The sequence below is a fragment of the Lygodium microphyllum genome, chromosome 30 (genome assembly GCF_053477565.2).
Source record: "Lygodium microphyllum isolate KBCC chromosome 30, Lygodium_microphyllum_v1.1.10, whole genome shotgun sequence".
Classification (NCBI taxonomy): Eukaryota; Viridiplantae; Streptophyta; class Polypodiopsida; order Schizaeales; family Lygodiaceae; genus Lygodium; species Lygodium microphyllum.
In genome coordinates, this window is record NC_141164.1 from 106,714,953 (window position 1) to 106,731,614 (window position 16,662).

The 16,662-nt window shown below is 40.3% G+C and overlaps 1 protein-coding gene across 1 annotated transcript; it reads right to left on the reverse strand.

Annotated features, from left to right (window-relative positions):
- Positions 1–5,685: 5,685 nt before the first annotated feature.
- On the reverse strand, positions 5,686–7,606 carry LOC148010226 (pathogenesis-related protein 1A/1B-like). The gene is made up of 2 exons (XM_087673063.1): positions 7,064–7,606; positions 5,686–6,904 (listed from the first exon to the last, which is right to left on the reverse strand). Exons 1-2 carry the CDS (start codon positions 7,128–7,130, stop codon positions 6,450–6,452), a joined length of 522 nt encoding a protein of 173 aa, XP_087529189.1. The 5' UTR covers positions 7,131–7,606; the 3' UTR covers positions 5,686–6,449.
- Positions 7,607–16,662: the final 9,056 nt, after the last annotated feature.

Here is a 16,662-nt window from a genome sequence, read left to right on the forward strand (position 1 = left end):
ATTGATGTATTACAGGTAAACTTCAAAATATTGATATAAGCCTTCTTTATAAGTTTTCAAAAAGAATATTTGTTGCTCAGTTTTTTGGTGTTGAAGAATGATAAGTAAATTTTTGTTTACAACTTGCAAGTCCCTCACAAGTTAGACACCTCCTCTTGTGGATAGAACGGTGCCCATAGAGTCTGGCACGCCCAATCTCAATGTCCAAATAGAAATAACATATCCGTGCGCATAGGCGCATACAAAATAATAATAAATAATCGATGCCTCAATAGACATGACAAAATATAGGCGTGGCGCCTATCAAAATATAATCCATAGGTTGAATACTTGCTAGACTCCAATGCTTTCCTCCGCCACTGCTGCTATCTCTACACATCAACTGAATCATTCACAATTGTTAGTAAAATAATACAATTAAACCGACAAAAGTGAATACCTAGCAGTCTTCAGCTACATAAATAAATCAACTAGTTAGAAATAAATCCTAACCTTAATTTATTACGAGTGCGCACTCTAAACTCGTAAACGTTTATTAATTTAATATGCATTTTGCGGAATCACCCGCTATGGAATCACCCATGTACACACTAAATTAATGAAACGCCCGAAAAGGATAGGCGTCCCCATCAACTTCTCGCACAAAGAATCCACTTTGTGTATGAGCCCCGGTCATCTAAGTTTACGGAATCCACCGTGGAATATGCCTCCTGGCATCAGGGTTATTGCAAATTCATGGAGATTTCTTTAAGAAAAGTTCATACTTGAGAACAAATAAATAATTGCAAGTGAGTTTCTAAATTTTTAGCATAACCGAATAACATTTCCTTTATTTCTCATAATCCTCATCTTATTTTTGCAGTTTACACAAGATTGCTAAAAAGAATATTTTGTTTAGCTTGTAAGGGCATTGGCAATCAAAGTTCTCCTTGAAAGGCTTGTTGAACTCCCTCCTTACATAGATTCCCTAGAACTTCAAACAATTCCAAGAGCTAAGAAGCCAGGTGTTACCAAGAAGCCAATTAAAGTCAAGAAGGAAGATGGTGTAAAGAAGCTAGTTGTAGCCAAGAAACCAACACGAGCTAAGAAGCTAGTTGCAACTAAGAAGCTGTCTACTAGGAAGCTAGCTACCAACAAGAAGCCAACTACCAAGAAGCCATCTATAGCTAGGAAGCATACAACTAAAAGCAAGACTAATTAGCTTGCATCTAGCAAGGGTAAGAGGACCATTGAGGAAATGCTAGTGCAACCAAGGAAAGAGCCAACAAGAGACAAAATCAAGGTGAAGATATTGTCTCAATGCTTGCAAAGAAGAGGCTAGCCAGAAAACTCCAAAACTGGAGCCACAAAGAATGAGCTCAAGGAAAGCCCCTCAAAAGCCACCACAAAGTTCCCCATAGAGGGCTAGCGGTAGACCCCTCAAAGGGAAAGTGGATCAAGTAGCTAGAGACTAGCATATCTCCAGAGAAAACTACAAATATCCCAGCTGGGGATGTATTAGATAAATTTCTTTAAAGGCCCTTGTACATTTAGTAACCTCTTGTATTTAAAAAAAATCAATATGAACTCAATGATTTTTTTTTGTTTATTGATTTATTCTCTTATTTTCTTGTGAAATGTTGGTTTTTAGAATTCTTTGTATGATTCTAAGTTTAGTTATGTGCAATGAAAGATGTCATTCCAAGCATTCCAGTCTTCTATGAAATCAAGCACCTTAAAGAAAAATAGAGAAAATTTTATAAAAGTGGTAATTTAGGATTTAAAAATCTTATACTGTCCTCCATGATTAGCTCATCACATGTATATGCTTCTTCTTTTGGCCTTATTTCAACCAATTCACTATTTATCTCAAATTGAGATCTTGTATGCATGGTTCCTGAAAGACTTTGAAGTGCTTCTCTAACGTTTATTAATGTCTCTTTCTTGTTTATTGGTAGATACACTTGATCATCATCCTAGTAGATAGTAATTATAAAGTGATTATTTATTTCCTTAGATTCCAAAGGTATCCACATGCATCTTTTGTCTTCTTCTATCTTCTATAACAAATTTCCTTCGAATACTTTTATTATTGTGCTGGATGACATTCTGTTGCCCAACCACATTGTTTTTATTCTATGCAAACCTGTTCCTTGAAAGATTGATCCAAAAACATGAATTGGGATGAACCAACTCTCCTTGATATCCTCGCAATCTTCATGGAATTTTGAATATCTTCAATAATCTTTAACTTGAAACCCTAGATGATTCCTTTATCAAGATTATCCCGATTTATTAGTCCATTGAGACTAGGTGAAGGAAGCTCTTTCAACCTTCCAAATTTTAGTGTGTTTGTTGGAATGATATATGTTGCAGATAAAAAATATAAAAAAATTTCAATGAAGCAGGATGGTGGGTGATCAGGGTAAGAAAGGTTTTCGAATTCAGCATGTATGGCATGTAATGTACTTTATCAATGACTCTATTGGGTGCTATTCCATGCTTATTGATGTAAACATATCTACATAAACTAAAACTTAGTCTACATGCTCAAAGAAACCCATACAAGCTAAAGTAAAAAGTCCTTCAAGTTGTTAGTATTCCTTGAAAAGTAAATTTCATTGCCTTACAATGAGGTGGGAAGTGTTGCTGCATGGAAGGTTCCAAGTGAAGATCCTTCACAATATACACATGTTGAATTTTTGCATACCATTTTTTATCTTGCATTTTGAAACCTAGAATTCATTCTTTCCAATGGAAGGTCACATGTTCTATTTTCCATTTATTGATATTGTGAGGACCTTTATAAGAGGGAAGTATTGTTATCTAGTCCTAGAGCTTGTAGGTTATCAGATACTATAGATAATCATTTCTTATATTGTAGCATGTACATGCATGTATAGAGTTAGATATTTGCCTAGAAGAAGCACTAGAAGAAGAAGAAGCCATGGAGAACAAATGCTACGGTATTAATGAGATGTGAGGTTGAAAGAATATGAATATTGTAAAGTTGAGTTTGAAGAAGCTAAGATAGTTAAATAATGAGAGCTACAAGATGAGTGCATTTTAAAAAGGTGGAAACTACAAAAACTTTTAAGTAATCCTTTTTTTAAAGATAAAATAAAAGGAATTTAGTAGTATTATTATGAGGTGACTTTAAAGCACTCCACTTTTTTAAAAGTCACATGAAGGAGTTGAAAGAAAGGAAAAAGAAATTCAAAAAAATGTAATTATCAAGGACAAGTCCTTTGGTTAGGATTGCCTTGTGAGGATAAGTTTGGAGGCCCCTTTTCACCTTTTTGTTGGTGTTAGAAGAAGTTGGACTGCTGAATTAGTAGAGAGTCAAAATGTTACACTGGACTACACATGGCAGTGTCTCATTGGACTATTCACTAATATTGTCATTAGTGAACATTAATTAAAAGGCATTTTTTCTCTCAAAATTAGCCATAATGAGTAACAACAAATGTACTTGGCACTAGAGTAGATGGAGAAGAAGAGAAAGAAGGCTTATACGCTGTGCTAGTCTCTTTAATAGGATGGATGATCCCAAGTGAAGGTTCCAATCCTTTCACAAAATCAATAGATTTGTGTAGTGAATCTAAAGGACAATAATCAAGTTTACCATCTAGTTGTTGTTGAGCCCAATGCATATGGGTGATGTCACAGTTGGCTTGTGAGATCTCATATGGTTTGTGGATTCCATGGTAATCTAATGTCTCTCTATCCATGTCAGATACTTTCAAGACAAGTTGTTAAGCCCACTTTTGCACGGTTGTTAGCATTGAAGATTCAAGAGACTGAAGTGGTGTGGATTTGTTTGAAGTCATTTTCCCTTCAATGTTCCTATTTTTTATGAGAAGATTTTCAATCAAAGGGCTAAATTTCTTTAGAGAGTACCTAGCTCTAATACCATGTAAGGAAATGCTCATCTACATATAACAAACATAGTTGTCTGACAAAGCACACAAACTAATAAAAGAGCTCAATAGAGTTATGGTAACTCCTCGAAGATAATGAACAATGAAGATAAATGAAAAGTAATGAATAAATCCCATGCTCATGCAATAAACACACTAGGGTGAATAAAAAACCTCAAACTCCTATGTCTCTAGGACTTAAGGGTAGAGAAAGTTAGGTGGAGAGTGTCTTATCCTTTGTACGGCCTTGAAATGTAGTAAACAACCTCCAAAAGTGTATGATAGTAGCAACCATAGATATGTAGAGTCTCAACTAGTATTGAACAAAGCAAAATAGCTAGAAAGAGTGGGAAATAGACTAAAAACAATTAGGTATGATGCAAGTGATAAGTGTTGCAACAATTTAAAAAAAAAAAAGATATGGTAGACTATACAAATTGGCTATTCAGTAAACACCAAAAAAAAAAAAACAACGATAGCATCATAGTGGTAAAGACTGGAAATGACGTACAATAGCAAATACAACCTATTTGATGTGTACAACAGGCTAGAAACAGTCACACCAACAACAGTAGGATGAGTGGATGCATGCACCAAATAGTGGATAGTAGCTCAAACTGAGATATCCTTCGAAGATGAGGTGTGGAGAATAGAGACATGGTGCTAATAATCAGTTAAACAAGGATGGGATGAGTGGTGTACCACATGTTGATTTACAGATGAGTGGATCCTTCTAGCTTAAGGTTTGGCTTATGGAACGTAGTGACTCTCTAAGAACACATTTCTTTTTAATGAAAGTTTAGTAAAAATTGAGTTTTGAGGCTATAATAAAGAGCTAATCAATTTATATTTAGCTCATTATTATTTCTCGTAGATCTTGCATGCAAACATAGATAGAAGTAAAAACATAGAATGTGTCTCTTAGACTAGGAGATATTTACAATTTGGAGGGGGGTGACCTAGCTCTTACATCTTAATACAATGCATATCATCATGATTAAATGATGATTCACTATTTGAATTAAAATTCCCCCACCATATGTAGGCTTCCAATGCATGTGTTGTTTATTTATGGTTTCCCAAAAAATTTATAATGTTCATGTCCAATATTCTCTTTAAAAAAAGAGCCTTACTTCCTTCTCTTAGTCCATTAGCTAGTCTTCTTTGACCACTTAGATTGACCTTGGATTACTTTGGCAAGCCTTTGACTTTGACTTCTTTCAATTGTGTACCCTTTTGCAACCTTCTATTTTTGGGTCTAATAACAAGATAACACGAATAGTTCTATTCACTATTTGGTCCAATTGGCCATTGTAGCCTCTTTAGATCTCTCTCTCTCACACAAGTTTTTCTCTAGACTTTTCAAATAATTCAATTTGTAATAGAGCTAAGTCAATTATCCACAAGGTACGGTTTATGATTGCATGAAATTTGCACATCAATGAAATGAGTGGAAGCAAAGGAAGAAGAGGTGTGAGGAAAGGACAAGCAAGATAAGAAGATGATATATATATATATATATATATATGCTTATTTATGGGAAATGCTACTCATTTCAAGTCTTCATTAAACATAAGCTAGCTTATGTTTAAGAAAGCACTCAAGCATATAGTTTTTATTGGATACTACTCACTACTCAATATCAACAATTGCACCTCCTTGCAAAAGTAAATTTAGAATTTTTGCAAGAAGATTGTTATTCGCTTGAAAGCTATGTTCATGGTCACTGAACACAATTGTAACTTCAATATTATAGAGTTGTTTATTTGGCTTCAAGAATCAACTAGTCATAAGGGAAGCCATTGATGGGTTCTAACAAGTAGTTCATGATCAACAAGGTACCTATACCACAAAGTAGGCCAATCTTTCATTTGAGAATGGGTTAGGTAAGGCATGTTGAATGTTAAAAGCTTATTGTTCTATCAATAAGGTAAACTATCGAAAGCAAATTCTCTCCTTACAACATGAACCTCTTGTTATCTAGGTGAACTTGAATATGTAAGGATATTTTAAGACAACTCTTTGTCAAAAGTTATGCTCAACTTAGGTTGTTATACCAAAGGTAAGGCAACATACACGAATGGGCACAATTAGGCTACGCAACGAAGAAACATGGAAAAGCCCTATATTCTATCTCGTTGCATAGATGTGTGTTTCAAAGGAAAGTACATGATGACACAAAATTGAGCTTTAGTAGTCCCAAGTTCTAAAGGCAAGGGTAGCATGTATAGCAATTCAATAGTCACATAGGGTCGCGATGTTTTTACAAAAAGAGAGCTAATGGTAGGGTAATGTGCAATTCAATCTACGGTCACATATAGGACCAAGCTAGCGCGGCTAAAACATTAAGGGAATCAAATTGTGTTGTATGTTTACTAAACAATTGCAAGGTGAGGGAAGTGGGTTTACTTTTTCTTCTCTTTCTTTTTTTAGTTGTTATAATTAATGGTGGTTTTGATACTTAATGGAAGGCTAGGTTAGACTTGGCATTTGAGCGATTATAAAATGGCTTATGAGAGAGCCAACGATAGAAGAGACGACGACGTGTGGCTAATCAGAGAAGACGATGGTGTAGTCGGTGGTGCCAGAGCGACAGGCTTTGGTGCGGTCGGGGCCACCTGGCACGAAGCCCTGGCAGGGGCCTCCGGGTTGGGGGCAGGCTTGGGCGGGGCAGGAGGGGTTGGTGGGGGCGACCTTCATGCCGAGGTTGAAGCCGGCGAGCGTGGACAGGTCGTAGTAGTCGTTGTTGAAGCCGCCGGCGAGGGTGAACTCGAACTGGGTGACGCCGGCGGGGGGGCCCGTGTTGCACGGCGACACGCACCCGCCCTTCATCGCCCACAGCGTCGCCGCCTTCCACGCCGGCGTAGCCGCCACGTCCCACCACTGCCCGGGCTCCAGCCCCCTGCAGCCCCCGCCCACCTGCTCGTTGTTGGGCACCCAGTACCGCACGCAGATGCCCTGCGCCGCCGAGTTCACCACATGGAGCGTCGTCCCGACTGCTGCACCTGCTCCACAGTCCATTCTTAAGCGTTTTCAGCTACTATATATAACCATGCAAGCTTTAAGACTACTGTGTCTTGTTAAGGCATTAAGGCTAATTAGCTCCGTCAAATGAAGCTGGAGTCAGCAACTTAGGATAGATAGCGAACGCAGATTCAGTGTACCTGAACTGAGAAGCAGACAGAAGTATATTACGATGGTTGCTCTCAAAGCCTGTCGAATGGTGCCCATTTTGACTTGCTCTCCGCTGGGACAATCTAGAGGGGCTTTAGGTGATACAAGTATTTATAGCTGGGTGTCTGAGCTTCGCACAATGGTAGACTAGTCTCCGTTGCTAGAGCAGCATGTGGACAGCCTTCTTATAGAGAGAGAGAGAGAGAGAGAGAGAGAGAGAGAGAGAGAGGTCCTCGTTGAGTGTAGTCTAAGCGACTCCTCTTCATATATAGGCACAGTACTTTCTTATTCCCCTAGGCAGGGAAGGAGAAAGAGGAAGAAGTGAGACGGAAAAGATGAAGAAGCGTAAGGTTGAAATTAGGTTTCACCAAAGGAAGAAAGGAGTCTCTCTCTCGCTTTCAAACTCGAATGAAAGAAGCTGAAGGGTGACCTAAATTGCCTCCTGCTCGAAGGCATCTAGGTAGCTGATTGCACAACTGCTCAGCATCTTGTTACTGCAGGCATATGCGGATCCAGGATGGCTGAGTTATAAAGGATGATGTGTTGCTTCAAGACATTGGAGCTTCAGCTCATTATTACTTAAAATATGTAACTCAGCCATTTAACTTTTTCTCAACAAGAAAAACCTTTGCAACGTGTTCATACGAAAATGTGCTGATGAGGAGACAAGTATCATATGTATTGAGTGGGATATAGGTCAGGCATTATAAGGTCTATACTTCCTAACTTAGAGAATCGAATACTAAAAAGACCTCTCTTCCTAAAAGTTCTTTTCTGCAAGCTAGGCAAGCAAGCTTTTAATCATTGACCGACCAAAGCATATATATATGTGTGTGTGTGTGTGTGTCTCTCTCTCTCTCTCTCTCTCTCTTTCGAATGGGCTATTGCGCCTTTACTGACATGATAGGCATCTCAAGATGACAAACACCGATTGCCAATTCAAAGGCTGGCTCTAGAAATCATGGCGGCTAAGCTGGCATCTCTTTCTTGCTTTACAACTACATATAATGTGTAAAGGAAGAAAAATCAGCAGCTTTACCGTAAGAGTATCACCAGAGAAATCTTCTGCGAAATGCTATTTAGAGTATCGGCAGAGTAATCTTCTGCGAAATGCCAGTTAGCTCGCTTGTAAACCACTATACGAGGTTGTAGACGCCTATAGACGCGCCACGGGGCAGGAAACTTACATTAAAATTGCAAAACATAATTTCGATAGAAAGATGTTAAGATAATTTTTGTTCATTAGGAGCGTCTGACTCGTGTAGAAAGCAATGTGCTATAGCCTATATGGTTCCCAAGAACTACATTTAGACGCTTATAGATGTGCCACAACGAGGAATAGGATTCAAACTCACACCCATATGTTACTTGATCCACACCAAGACCATTATGTCACGACCTTGGTGGCCCTCATAATTATATTTACCCTTTCTTATATTGTTATTTTAGTTTTAATTATCCCCTTATGAAAATGGAGTGCATGTCACACCTTAAGTTACAATTTGTGCAGTAAGAGTGTTGTTAGCCAAACATACTACCCACACCTGAAAAGATACTTTATGCATCATAATTTACACTTTGACGAGAACACATATATACATGTGCCTTGGTGTTCCATGATAAATTTATCATTATTAAGGTATAACATACATTTGCTATATGAATGCTACATTGTATTCATTATTTATATTGAAGGTTTTGGGATTGCCATGGGGTATGCACTCAAAACCTCTCCCCTCCAAATACCTTTCCTCCTCGTCCTCCTCTTTTTCTTTTCATTTTGTGTGTGTGCATGTGTGTGCGTGTGTGTCTCAAAGTAGGCTATGTACAAGTAGGAGATGGGAGGTGCAAGTGGGGATGGCCAGAGATGTCTCTCACCCTCTCTTGCATCTCCTAACAACCAAGTTGGCTATACCTCATGTCTCTTAGCTCTTTTGCTTTTTCAAAATTTCTCCCATCTCTAACTCACTTTCCACAATCTCTCATACTCTCCATATATCTTTGGTCCTCGTTGCCTATAACTCCTGTCTCTTGGCTCTCCAATGAAAATATAGTTGTTGAAAATCATGAGGTATCACTCGTAATATGAATGAGGTTTGTTCCACTACCTCTAGCAATGCCTAGCAAGGATTAAATATTTACATCATTACTTAAATATATATATAAATAGGGTGCTTGATTACTATGTTAATATAATTACATTGATTATTGATCACTTTGGAGTAGGTAAAATATAACGTGAAAACTAGCTAAAATCCCATTGAGAAAAGTAGAAAGACTTGCTAGATGACATATAATATAGCCCATTGAGCTCGTTGCACTTAATAAAAAGCCAAGCAAGCTTCAAATTTCTATATAAGGGCAAGCTTGGGGTACTCATAGGACTTCATTCTACTCTTACCTTAAGGTAATCTTATTGTGATGGCAAGCTCAACATATGCGGACATTGATGATGAAGCGTTGGGCTAGATGGATCCACATGTCTACACTTAGTACATCGGTAGTCATTACGATCCTCACATGGCTACTGATATATTCACATATTATATTTAGTTTGTCGCACCTACCTATAGCTAGTATAGTTATAGCACTAGTTGATTAGTATAGTCAATTATGTGTTGTTTGACTTAGTAGGCTAGTTTCCTTTGTGTTGTATCTTATTTATACTTTGTGTATGTTGTATTGTGTGAAAGAAGAAGAAGAAAAAACTAGCAAGAAAACTTTTTGGCTTCCATTTCTCTTCTTATGTTCTTGAGTGAGCTTCCTCTTGTATGTATGGTATGTCTTTGGTGGAGGAGCTCGAGCAAGTTCCTCCATTACGTGATTCTTAACATGGTATCAGAGTGGCACCATTGAGAGAGGTTGGTTTTGAAGGCTAAAGTGAAGGAGAAGAAGCAAGTATTTGAGCAAGCAAAGCAATGAATAAGAAGTTCTCCCATTCTTCCACTCTTTCTCTTAGATAGAGCTAGTGGGGGCACCGGAAGCACAATAAAGTAAAAATATTAGATTGCTATAAGATTTGATGTGCAAGCAAAGTACTGTATACTTTTCACGTTAGCTCTTTAGGGCTGTCCCATTGCGTTGTTGGCTAGCTAAGGCCGTTAGAGGTCCCATTTTAGACTTGCAAGGTTGTGGACAATAGTTTCAAGGTATATTGCAAATTTGATTGTATTGACTGAAAGTGGGTGCACATGTTACAAATTTCAAATATGTAAGTTCTAAGGTATTTATAGGAAGCAAATACAAGTTTTATCTACAAATAAGTTGTAGATTACATGTACTATAAAGTAGTCAGTGATGAAAAAGGCTACTTAATGTATTGATGTGTACTTGTTGAGAAATGTTATACACTACAAGATATAGGCCTTATACCGATGTTAAAAGCGACGAAAATGTAAGTAACAAAATTTGCCCCCGTCGTTGCAAAAAGCATCGTTATTGGTGACGCCATAGAACAGTCGGTATTGGCATCAGTATCAGTGTCACATTTGCGACGTTGATACCGATGCTAATAATGACACTGATACCGACGGTCCGCGACGATAATAACGACGCCAATAACGATGCGAGTAATAAATTTACGACGCTAATAGCGACAGTAACATGGAATTTTTTTTTTAATGGCAGGGCAGCAAACAAAGTATACTGAAATCATAACACTGATACATAAAATAAATACATGATCACATAATGAAAGCGATTAGTACAATCATGACAATATATCACTAATATATAGAAAATGTCTACATAGATCAGGCGACCAAAAAAGAAAGGTGTGTGAGCTCCAGGGATCCAAGGGCGAGCTACATATCCTCGCCATTTGAAAGCTCGTCCCACCGCAAAGGAGCATCGAACGGACTCTGCAAAAAAAGAAACAACAACACATCAGTCCACCATACAATAGTGCATTCTAATTAAACATGGTAACTACGGACAAGAAAGATGAGTGACTTACAGGGTCACCGCGTCTATACAATCGGTCGATCAATGCAGTGAGACCGTGCCTCTCTGTATATCGAGTCTCAAGGCTGGTCGGATCGCGATTTGTAAAGGAGTGCTACAAAGAAAACAAAATACTAACTTTTAGAAGCATGATTGTCAGTACAAAGGATATTGCAAAAAAATAAACAAGCAAAACAAAATAAAAACTTACAAAGTCCTCCAAATATGTCTTCTGGCCACCACTCCCAAGATGATGGACCACTCCGGCCTCGAGTCGTGCCCTTGCCGCCTCGCGCTGCTGACTCCAACGTCCTGGAGAATCTGTAGCCTCCTCCCTCAATCGGCGCCAGTCGTCCGCGTCTAACCACTCGGGCTTTGCAGCCCCACTCTTGAGTGCCTTATGTGCATCCGATCGTCTGTGTGACATATATGCACGCATGCAATCCATCATCTACTCTGTAAAAAATCTATCTATTGAGGCTGGAACTGAAAACTCCTCATGCAAGGATGCTACTATATAGTCCTTGCTCCCCTCTGGGATATTCTTCCAATGATCTAAGAAGTTGTGCTGAAAAACTTGTTGGCACAACTCTCTCATGCGAGCCATCACCCTCCTCCCCTCATCATTCATGATGATGGCTCCTGACCTATCATCAACTAGATATGCATATCCTCCTGGGGTATGCCTAAGATGGGTCCTCTCCCATCTGCGTCCACGCTCCTGGGCATATCCAGGAGACCCATCTGCAACCGGTGTACCGACCGGGGTAATATCTATCTGAGTGGCACCCATAGGGATGCCACCTGCAGATGGTTGAGCAAAAGCTGGAGTAACTAGAGTAGACATCCCCACAGGTGTGACAAATCCTGGAGGTGATGCAACTCTAGCTGAACGACGAGATGGAGACACCACGTCTGTGCCTCCACAGCATCCACCTGAGCCTGAGCCACGCTCCCTGGAACTGCCACGAGAGCGAGGAGTCGCACCTATATCCCGTGCCGACTGCGGGCTCACTGCCTCCGTATCTTTGCAGTATCCCCCTGACCCTGAAGCACTCCCTCCCTCTAGCCCAAGTCTGGAGCGTCGACCTCATCTGCTCGAAGCTGAAGCATCCGATTGTGCTAAAGTAGATCTAGCAGAGTGGCCTGACGATGTCCAAGACAACTCCTGGTTTACCATGTCTCTGAATCTCGCGATCTGGTCTGGAGACATGCACGTGAAGATATCCTACAACTCCTCATCGCTCATCCCTCGACTCATCTTGAAAATGTCACTTGCACAGACAAAAAATGATGTTAGAATAATTAATTTAAATCATACAAAGCACGATAATATAAATCCTAAAAAAAAGATCTCACTTAAAATGCATATCTTATGTACCCTTATAAGCGACTGGTCAACGAATTGAGTAAGTGGATGCTCCAAGTATAAAGTATCCTATGGTCCCATGTCAATCTCCTAACACAACTCCACATACATTGAAAGGTCGATAGACATGTCACCACAAAAGGATGAGTCCACCTCGTTCTCAAAGAATTCTTGGACTCCTGTATTTCCATCATTGTTAGCCAATGCTGGCTCCAAGCTTTCGGTGGCCTCCACCCCTTGTAATATTGACTCCTCTATTTGCATATTGTCTTCATCTATGCTCGGAACATCGCTTTGATAATATACTCTCGCACTTCGCGGAGCTAAAGGTATAACATACCACCATTAAGGTTGTCGGGGGTTTGGATAGAAGATTACTTGTTCACAAACACGTACAAAAGAGTTTAAACTATTGTGATATGTACCATGTCGTAATATAATTAGTAAACAAATGAGTCCATGTACCTATTCACAATGGGCCAGCAACACAAAGGTGCCGCGCAGATCTGTCAATTTTTTTTTGGAATCTATTTTGAGAAATCTAGATGGACCTCGTCGAACTGTTGCTCCAGCTCCTTCAAGTACCACTTTGAACCATTGCACATTGAATAGTATCATGGAGAAGCTACGGTAATCCACCGTAACAATACTTTGCAAGTTCCCAAGATACTCCATCTCATCTATAACCGTGTTTGGATCCGTTGCTCATCGCCGGCTCTCTTGCTCGAACCACGACCACGACCACGACCACGACTACGAATACGACTACGACTACGACCACGACTATGACTACGACTATGACCACGACCACGATCACGACTACGACTATGACTACGACGGCCACGACTACGACCATGACCACGACTAGGACCAGGACCGGGACCAGGACCAGGACCAGGACCAGGACCACGACGACCACGACTATGATTATGACTACGACCACGACCACGACTACAGCTATGACTACAATTACGACTACTTATATAGAGATGAAGAGAGTTGTTATAGCAGAACTTTGTTCCTAAGACTATTCTAAGGAAAAAAGAGGGTTAATGATAAAAGAGTGTCCTTCCTTGCAAGTGATTTTATATTATATTTATTAATTAAAATTGATAGTTGAAGATGAGTTTCCTAAGAGATCTTGTGGTGATGCTGTTTTAGTTTTGCGAAGCATATGAATGATGCTGTTTTAGTTTTTTGTATTTGTCTTTTTAAGAAGAGATTGATTTTTATGGAAGATCCAAAGTTGTTTTTGGATTTACGTTATGAAAAATGAATGTTTTTCATATTAATAGGCTAATTGCCTTCGTTGTATACTTGCGTGGTGGAGGCTAGGACAACCCCTATGTATGAGAGGTCTCTTTGCAGGAAAAACATTATGCTAGGAGGCACAAGTATGCTAGGGCTCTCTAGCCATATATCCCTTAGGTTTGTTGAGGATCGGCCTAACCCCTATGAGCCTAGTGTTAGATATGATCAATGCCCCACCCTCATTAGGTGCTACCAATGATCCATGGTGCTCAAAGTTGTAAGGCCCCCATTATGAGGAGAAGCCAAATGTGAGCCTGGACATTGGTTGAGTCCTGACTTGTATATCAGATGAGGTCTATGTGACCGGATGGCAAAAAGGTGACTGTTGTGGGTCTAATCTTTGGGTTAGACAGAGTGGTTAAGCTGGTAGCAACTCGAGGCGCATTGCATCGAGTTGCGGTGTAAGGGAGTTAAAAGGGGCCCGTATTGTGGGGTCCAGGGGCTCATATGGTAGGTCGGTCAGCAGGCCGACCTAACGATCTTCGCGGGCTATAAAAGCTAAACCCCTTCACAGCCATCTCTCACTCATCTTTCACCCAGTCAGAGTTGTTGTTCCAGCTAGCCTTAAGTTCTTCACCTATCTTCTGTCTAGATCGCCATCTAAGCTAGGGACTAACGCAGAACCACAACCTACCCCCGACCCATCAAATCCTAGCGTGATGATTTCTCCGAATGCGGATCTTCTACGAGCTTGGAAACGAAGGAATGCAGATGCATTGTGTGCCTTAGTTACAAGCTGTTCTGACAGTGTTTTGACTTTGATTCAGCATACGACCAAAGCGTCAGAGGCTTGAAATGTACTAAGGAGTCAGTATGAAACACGAAACCAAACGAGGATTCAAAACTTGGAGAATCAACTAGCAGCGGAGAAGTTTGCTGAAGGAGAGATTGTTGAAGCATTCATCACTCGGATTAAGAATTTGCGCGACCAGATGGCTGGCGCTGGGATACAAAAGACTAGCGAAGAGCTAGCTCGGAGGTGTCTTCGGATTTGTCCACAAAAGTTTGATGGACTAGTAATTGCCCTTAATACTCAGGTGAGACCTCAAGCTTTGACTTTTGAGGAGTTTTGTGCATTATTAATGGAGGAGGAGTTGAGGCTGAAAGCCCGAGAATAAAGCAACAATGGAGATGCTGCATTCTCTGCCAATGCAAAAGGCAAAGGTGGTTCCTTCACCAAAAATGATGGTGAGAAAAAGAAGAAGGGCGGAAAGAAGAAGTTTCAAGGAGAGTGCTTCTACTGCAAGAAGAAAGGACATGCAATTGCAGATTGTCGTGTCAAGAAGGCAGATGAAAAGAATGGTACTCTTAAAAGTAAAGGGAAAGAGACAGCCAATACGGCTGAAGCAGAGCTGGAATTATTCATGGCGACCATTGAGGAAGTGTGCTCCTCAGTGCAAGAAGAATCTACCACTGACTCATGGGTGTTGGATAGTGGGGCCTCCCGTCACATGACCAACAAGAAAGGTCTATACAGTTCTATTCAGCCTCTACAAGAATCCATCACTGTGACGGTTGGAAATGATGCTAAATGCCCTGCTGTGGGCATAGGTACTATTTCTTTTGTTGCTGCAAATGGTGAAGTCAAAAAGCTTTCAAATGTGTTGTATGTTCCCGAAATCAGGGGAAATCTATTATCATCTTGGTCATGAAGTGAGGTTCAAGAAGACAGGTGCAGAAATTATTGATAGTGCTGGCACAATTGTTGGCAAAGGAGAAAGAAGGAACAACCTGTATGAACTAAGTGCCCTTACAGCCACCGCTGGAGTGGGCACAAGTAAGCTTTGGCATGAAAGGTTTGGACACATCGGATTTACAGTATTGAAGGAGATGCAAAAGCAAGGTATGGTTGCTCACCTACCTACAATAATTGAATTGAAGGAACCATGTGAAGCTTGTATGATGGGCAAGAAACAGAGAAAGGCATTTCCACAAGAAAGCAAGAATAGAGCACAGGCTCCTCTAGAGTTGGTGCATGCTGACTTGTGTGGTAAGATGCCTACACAGGCCTTGGGGGAATCTTCTTATTTTATGTTGATTGTCGACGACTACAGTAGGAAGATGTGGGTGTACTTCCTTCGTGATAAGGCTCAAGCTTTTGGTAAGTTTAAAGAATGGCTAATACTTGTTGAGAATGAAACAGGGAAAAGTGTGAAGAAATTTAGAACAGATGGTGGTGGTGAGTTCAACTCAAAGGAGTTTGAAGGCTTTTGCAAGAGCAAAGGGATCAAGCGTCAATTGACGACGCCTCACACACCTCAGCAGAACGGTGTTGTGGAATGCAGAAATCGCACCATTGTGGAGATGGCAAGATGCATGCTAAAGGGCAAGGGATTGCCTAACCATTTTTGGGCTGAAGCTGTTAATACTGTAGTCTACATTCTAAATCGGAGCTATACAAAGGCTCTCAAGGGAAAAACACCTCATGAGGCTTACACTGGTAAGAAACCATGTGTCTCACATTTCAGAATTTTTGGATGTGAATGTTATGCACATGTTCCAGATGAGAAGAGAAACAAGTTACAATCAAAAAGCAGAAAATGTATCTTCTTGGGTTATAGTGATGAGCAGAAGGCTTACAAGTTATATGACCAAGAGGCAAAGAAGATCATCGCGAGTCATGATGTGGTGTTCAAGGAGGAGCCGTATACAGTGGAGGAGGAGAAGGCAAGTTCTTCCACTTTATCATCAAGCGAAGAAGTAGTCCACTATGAACCTGTCCCGAGAGCTATCCCTATCCTTAAGGAGGAGGAAGCATCATCTTCAGATGATGAGGAAAAAGTTCACCAACCTGACATCATCCCACCGAAAAGGCCATTGCCGTGCTGGGTGAAGCAGCTCTATGACCACAATAATCCTATGCCTGTATCTGTTGAGGAGAAGGCAGACGGACCAAGGAGGTCTCAGAGAATAGAGGAGCAAAGGAGGGCTTGTGCTCACATAGTCAATATGGCCTTGATGGTTGAG

Bases quoted from the DNA above. Each gene is read 5' to 3' on its own strand.
- LOC148010226 (XM_087673063.1), bottom strand. From the start codon at position 7,130: ATGGGCACCATTCGACAGGCTTTGAGAGCAACCATCGTAATATACTTC. The intron at 6,905-7,063 runs GTACACTGAATC...ACTGTGGAGCAG, and splicing joins CTGTCTGCTTCTCAGTTCAG to GTGCAGCAGTCGGGACGACG.